This window comes from Tyto alba, unplaced genomic scaffold, assembly GCF_018691265.1.
Source record: "Tyto alba isolate M040663 unplaced genomic scaffold, T.alba_DEE_v4.0 Super-Scaffold_13, whole genome shotgun sequence".
NCBI classification, from domain to species: domain Eukaryota; kingdom Metazoa; phylum Chordata; class Aves; order Strigiformes; family Tytonidae; genus Tyto; species Tyto alba.
Window position 1 is genome coordinate 37,424,541 of NW_024881275.1, and position 7,076 is coordinate 37,431,616.

Consider the following 7,076-nt stretch of genomic DNA (forward strand, 5'->3'; position numbering starts at 1 on the left):
TCACTTCCAGATACATATTTTCCTGGGACTCCACGGATTTTCCTGATCCTGACTTACTTCATGAGAAGAGGAAAAGAAGGATTTCAACTATATGAGACACAAAGAAAAGTTTATTCCAGGGGTGCATCCTTCATTTTTAAAATATTACAACTCTGATTCCCTCTGTTTTACACGTTGTGCAGTCACTTACACAATGAATGAGGGGATGCAAAATGTTTCCCTTAGCTCAGGTCAAGCTCTGATTTCATCCAAAATGGTTTAAAAATAAATGCCATTTCATGATGGTGTTCAGGTAGAGCTTCAGCAGTATAAGGCACAGGCAGGTGATGGGAGAATTGGAATGTATGAACTGGCATTTTCAAAGAAATCTAATTTTTACTAAATCACAATATTAAGTTGTGTGTCTACCTGGTGACTGTTATTAAACCACAGATATACTGTAGTTATAGTGTTATCCTGCACATTCCCAGCTGATGTTACTTTAAAAATTGCCTAAGAAAAAGGCTCAGCTGAAGAACAGGAGTTTAGCACCTTTTTTTCAGCTGGCAGGCAAACTCTGCTCTCAAATTCAGTGACATAACTGCAGATGTCTTGATTTCTGAGTACATGTTTCAAGGTCATCTTTTTTTCCATGCTTTCGTGGATTTCTCAGCCTTTCCAAACATTCTTTACATGTTTGAATTCCCATAATAGATTTGGTTTGACCGTGGGACACACAATAGTGAATTTAAAAGGATGATGAATAAAGAAGAGAAGAAATAGCATTTAAAATTTTTGTTTTGCTTTAAAAAGTATAGATGTTCTAAATATTTTAAAACCCTAAACCCTTCTGCTGTTCTTTTCTCACACTACTGGCAATTCAAATCTTCTTTACTCTGAAACAATATGAATTACCAGATAAGTAGTGAAATGGTCTTATGAAAAGAGACTAAAAGGTTAAGCAATTGAGGGGGAGAGATTTTTAACACACTCAAAACAACCCATTTTGCAGTACATTACCCCAAGTATTCTGGTGGCAACAAATCAGTCACCCTAGAAAGGAAGCAATTTTATTACACCAGCCTATTGAAATGCTTTCATAACGTTGGAAGAAATGCCGCATTTCATAATGAAGCATTAGGAAGGGACCTAGAAACATTTTTGACTAATGGTGAACGTGGGAGAGGAAACCTGCTATGTTTCTGAAGGTACGGATTGTTAAGGTATACACACTGGGTCTCAGAGGGAAAGTACTAGAGGAAAAAATGTGCTTGTCACTCATGATGACAGACAGCTGTGCAAATGCATCTAGCTGCTCTGTGAAACAGAGTCCAGCTCTAGACAAGCCAGGTTGGGTAACAGAAGGAGCCTCAAATTTCCAAGTTGTTTTGTCTTTGCTGATACAGGGTCCCAAGTTAGCTAATGTGGGTTAACTAATAAAGCAACCCTTGGTGATGTGTCACAGAGCCTGTTTGTCAGGATATGTAAATAGCTTCACAGACTTTTAATGTGGCAGCTAGGATCTGTAACACCCACCAAATTTGGCTCCCCTAGTTATCTGGGATGTGGTGTCATTGTTTGTGCATGTCCTCTATTCCTTATTCTGAGTTGAGCTCTGCTGTGTCAAAAAAAAAAAATCTTAACTATTCATTAAACAATTTTGAAAGAAAATAACTTCATTAGATTATAATCATATACAGAAACCTAAAATGTCAAATAAATGTTTTTGCTGAGCAATAACTGTGCAACTAAACTCTTTTTCCAGGCATCTATAACTCAGTGAACCATGATTTATTAGTCTTGAAGACTTCAGAATACTTTAATCTCCGTTTATCAGATGAAGGGATGGATGCATAATCTTAAAAGCAGTAATAGACTTTTCACATGTGAAACTTCTAACAATGACAGCTATTTAATTATAGTTCATTTGAACCACAAAGCAAAATTGACTTAAGCTTTTTCATCACACCATCATGCTTTCCTACGAAACAATTTTGTTTTTCCCCCAAACGTAATGAGTGTGGGATCTTCAGCTAGATGGGTCTTCAGGTTGGGTCCTCAACATCTTTATCCGTTTTTCCAGCCTCTCCATCCATTCATTTCTGAGCCTAAGGACAGAAACATGGATCAGCTTGTCCCCATATTTTTACAGAGAACAGGTTTATACTATTCATGTTTCCCACTGGTGCTTTTTGTCAGTTGTCATGCAAACTGTCCTGACCCTTTAGAGTGCTTTGCTGGCTAGCACTTCAAGAATTGCTCTTGCATCCTGATAAGGGCTCACCTGAGCTTCGTGGTTCATCTCCATCCCCAGTGTGTGCTCTCTCCAGTGCCGCTGTGTGCTGGAGTGACTCGTCACCTCCACTGGAGAAGGCCTGCTGCCACCTGCTGGGTTAGCATCACCCAACATTTCCCCTGTCACCCTCCTCAGAAACGCATTTTAAAAAGGACTGCATAAGGGCCTCGGAGCGCTATTTGGCTTGGAAACACCGTGCATGTTGAAACCTCTGTCAGACTTGTAGCAGACTGCTTTAGGTAATAGGTGGCATTTTTTTTTTTTTTTTCCTTAGTATCTAGGTACCATGGAAAGACTGCCTCAAATAGGAAAGATGGGTATTTCACATCTGAGGAGTTGAGACATTAAAATTAGGTTAGTTACAAATTGGTAAAACATGCTAGAAACTAATTCCAGTGTTTCTTCACCCAGGGTTATTAATGCAAGGCCATTCTTGCTCTTATTTTTTCAATCATCAATCCAAAGAGAGGTATAAGGGAAATTTTGAAAAAAAAATGTTTTCTCACTGAATGATCTCAAACCAAAATAGCCATCTTTGCATGTGCCTTCAACTTACAGACTTTGTGTGAAGTAAAACTGTACTGATGTTGCCGCAGACTGGGTCTTTCTCATTGTGGCTGATAATGGTAAATATGACTGATTAAGGTAAATATGACTGATTAAGGTAAATATGGTTATGGATAATGGTTGCCTTGGTCTATTAGTACCCTTGGTCCATCTGCTTTATTATGGATTTACCTTATACAGATTAAGCCATCTTAATTAATTCAAACTATATTCTTGTGAAAACAAGGCCACAGAGAAAGAAGGTGGGCCAGGTACACATCCATGCTGGCTCTGCTGTGAACATAAGCCATGATGGTCAAGACAAGTCTGTACTGCTAGATATTGTCCTGATAACTTCAGAAAGTTCCATGCTTCAGACCCGTTTATGGAATGAGAGTAAATTATTCTCATCCTCTGAAGCCACACCTTAGACATGTTAACATTAGCATGGCAATTTGGGAAGATGTATTATTCTCTAAAAATCTAAGAAAAATACTTTCAGCTTTCATTGCATGACCTAAATATAGGTATCACTATTCTTTAAAAAAGAATTGCAATGCAAGCTCAAATAACTTTTCCAGATGCCAACTACGCACTTTGTCAGAGCACTTCTTCGTTGACGTTCTTTTTCAATTTGCAGATACCGAGTTTGTTGTTCAATGGTCTTTTCCCAGAAGTTCCTCAAGTCACTGGTTTCACATCCCCGCACTTCATGACGTATGTATTGGCTATTCATTTTCTCTAAAGGAGAAATTTGAAACAACCATAAGACAAGTTATTGGTTCCTCATCTGTTTTCATGGCTAAAGGACCCTCTTGCTGTTTTGGCTTTTCACAGCCTTAGGGTCACACAGTCTTTTGTTTGTAAGATCAGGATAACAGTGGGCATGACTCACTATTTAAGCTTTTCATTCCTAGCTCTGACACTTGAGGATATGCTGTCTGCAGTGATTTGAATGCTTGTTCACCTCAAATATCTCTCACCTCCATCTGCCTGTGACCTTTAAACTCATAGTGCAGGACAGTTCTGTTGTATTCTCTAGATTAATGATTAAGATACCTTTTACTGTACTAATAAATGGAAAGGAAATATAAAAATTGCCAGATCTAGTGGGATTTTTCCTCACTGTTTTCATGCCTATAAAATGATAAAGTGACCACTGTAGATTAAGATTAAAACAACTAAGAAAAAGAGCTCTGGTGATCTGTGGTTAATCATTATAAAACTTACCTTAGCTTTATTTGGGAATGGAGACAAGTTATATGTATGAAAGTAAGTACATAATTTTATAAGATGCTGACTTACAAAAGCCACATTGCTTATTAAGTATTTATCCCTCTTTGGCAATTTTCAAAACAGAGAAAATTCACTGAATATATTTATATATCTGTGTTCATTCTGTCCTTCCTCTTCCATTCAGTGTAATCTTAAAAATAAATTTCTGAGTGAATCTTATCCTAGGAAAAAAATATCTGTCTCAAGATGAGTCCTCACAGGCTAACAGTCAAGCCCCTGTATCCCACATTACAGCCAGAAAATCATATCATTACTTTCAAAACTTCATTAAATATGAAATGAGTATATCCATGCTGCCTTCCAAATTGCTGTGTGGTTTTGCATGAACATGCCATTATAATATTTTCCAGAACATTTAATTTTTTTTTTATTTAACAAGTATTTAGGGGTCTCTCGTGTTGTTTGAATTCATGGCAATTATTTGTAATTTATTTTAATCCGAGCCATAGAGAGCTAGTAAACAAGCCCCTCATGGCTAGCTTGGAAAAGCTTGAAGAAACTGCTGCCATTCCCCTGCCAGGCATCATAAGAAAAACAAAATTGGGAACTGGTAATTTTTACATAATTTCATTTGGAGAATTGGCTGTCTTGTGAAAAACTGTGAGACACATTATAAAGACTCTATGAGTGGGGAACAAAAGCAGCTCTTCTGAAGAGGTCCCTTCCTTGATGGGATTTCACTGTGACTCCCCTGTGGTTCCCTGTAAAAATTCCATATATCAATTCATGGTGTCCAGATGATAAAAGCACAGTATTTGAGCCTGACTTTTGCAGAAAAAATTTACTGAGCATTTTTTTTTCAGGTTCTGAGCAGATTACAGCTGGATGTATAAGTGTTGGCATCAGTCTGTAATGTGAATTACAAGTACAGTTGAACATCTTCTGCTGTGCTAGAGGGATAACCAATTCCAGGTCAAAAGTTCTCTTAATATGATTATGTGTTTTCATAAAATATATGTATTCTATAAATATCCACATATATACCAATAAAAACACAAATCTCTCTTGCCAGGTAGAATTTACTGCCCTTTTTAACTTTTTGTGTACCAGGAGTAATCTAGAAATATCTGAAAAATATACAGTAACAGCTGTGTGGATCAGATTAATGGACTTTCCACTTGAGGAGTTAATCCCTGAGAATAACAGTATTTCTGAGGAGCAGCAAGCAAAATTCCCAGATAACCTGAGGCTCCAAATTAAACTGCCATGAAATAATGTCTCCTGGTTTCTTTAATCAGAAGTGATCCCAAAACATAATAACTTCCAAATGATTATGAATTCCTGTTTAATATAGTATAGATGCATCATTTTTATATATATGTAAGAATGAATATCTCCTGAATAAGGCAAAGTTGTGGAACTCATTGCCATGAGGTATAACTGAACCCAGGTGTATGTTTTCAGAACACACATATCCTTAACTGGTTTTAAATGCTCTACCTCCTGGTTTGTTTGCATATATTGTTGGTGCTGGCTTGAATGTTTTTTATAGATGCGTCTCTCTGACACCCCTCCACACAGCAAAAAAACCCAAGGAAAAAGTTTACACCCAGTAGAAGGGTAGTTCAGAATTAGTTTTCATTGTTATTCACCTTACATCTGGTTCTGGCAGTATTCAGAAGAATGTTAGAATGTGGTTGAGACTACAAAGTGTGTGTAGAACTACACATTACAGGTTTGGGTGTTTCTGGGGGGAGGAGGGAGGAGGAATTAGCACTTTACTTTCTCTATTATCTGTGACATTGTCTTTGTGCGTGTTTGCTCACTAAGAGCATTGTCCAAACCTGTCCTACTTTTCTAACCTTTTATTTTGTGTTAATATGTGGATACTGTGGTGTTGGATTTTCTCTTACTTAGTCCTTAATGTTTCTTTTTATTTTCTTTCCCAGTAATACTGCAGAACACTCAAATATGCATCAAAGCAACTGAACTTAGAATTTCTGCATCATTATTTTACTGTTCCTTGTACATCCTTAATAAACATCAGTATGTCAGTGCATCAGCATTTGCTTCTCTGAACTGTAGAATCATCCTATCCTAAAATACCTTTTATTTCAAACCTTTTATTTGAGCTTATTCATGTGGTGTTTATAGGAACTGAACAATAAATGCTAAAATAACTCACCAGGTTTCCTTTGCCTTTATGCGTCATGCTCATAGAAGTTTGAATTCACCTCTGTTCTGCCATCCATTTTAAAACTGTTACCATAAACCTTCAGGTTGTGTGGGCAATCAGGGATATCAAATCCAGTCTATCAGTATTTCACTTGCCCTAAGATAAAGTTTCTGTGTTAAAATCTTCCCAGTGATGGAAACTATTTTTCCTTCCTATTTCAGTGTTTTTCAGAGGAGAATAACAGGATTTAAGCCTATATTTTGGCTTTGCACCAGCAGTTATCACCTGGATACAGTTTATTTTCATACCTTGGAACTTTATTCAAAGTAATTAGCAAAAGGGACCTTGTTTAATAAAGAAAGAGAAAAATGGAAAAGACTTCATTGGAAGCAGCCTCCAAAGCAGCCTGAACAAATAACCTGTTGTATCAGGTGGGTGGAAATATACTGTTAAAGCATATAGGCAGTTCTAATAGCACATTCATAGATTTTGGAGTTACGTCTGACTTAAATTACCCTGTAACATCTAGGACTAAATGAAGCTTTATTTAAACCTGTAGTGATAATCCTTTGAGAGGACAATAACGAGAGCCTCTTTCTGGTAATCATCTTTGACAGAACCCTGGTTGCAAGCTGGTGAACAAAGGTAGCCACTCTCTAATGAATGGAATACCTTCATACACTCTAGGAAGGCTTTATCCTATGCAAGATGAAGAAGATTTTTTATTTTTAGATTTAATAATTTTAGAACAGGTTGATATTATTTAGGCTCAGTTTACTACAGGAGATCCTACAAAGGTAGGGAAGCTGTGACTTTAGCACTGTTATCTGCAACTCAAAAATT

The 7,076-nt window shown here is 37.0% G+C and overlaps 1 protein-coding gene across 1 annotated transcript; it reads right to left on the bottom strand.

The window, feature by feature from the left end:
* Nucleotides 1–1,955: 1,955 nt before the first annotated feature.
* FAM240A (family with sequence similarity 240 member A) lies at nucleotides 1,956–6,331 on the bottom strand. Its single transcript, XM_009963284.2, has 3 exons — nucleotides 6,243–6,331; nucleotides 3,418–3,562; nucleotides 1,956–2,087 (listed from the first exon to the last, which is right to left on the bottom strand). The coding sequence occupies exons 2-3, from the start codon at nucleotides 3,555–3,557 to the stop codon at nucleotides 2,009–2,011; spliced, it is 219 nt and encodes a 72-aa protein (XP_009961586.2). The 5' UTR covers nucleotides 3,558–3,562; nucleotides 6,243–6,331; the 3' UTR covers nucleotides 1,956–2,008.
* Nucleotides 6,332–7,076: the final 745 nt, after the last annotated feature.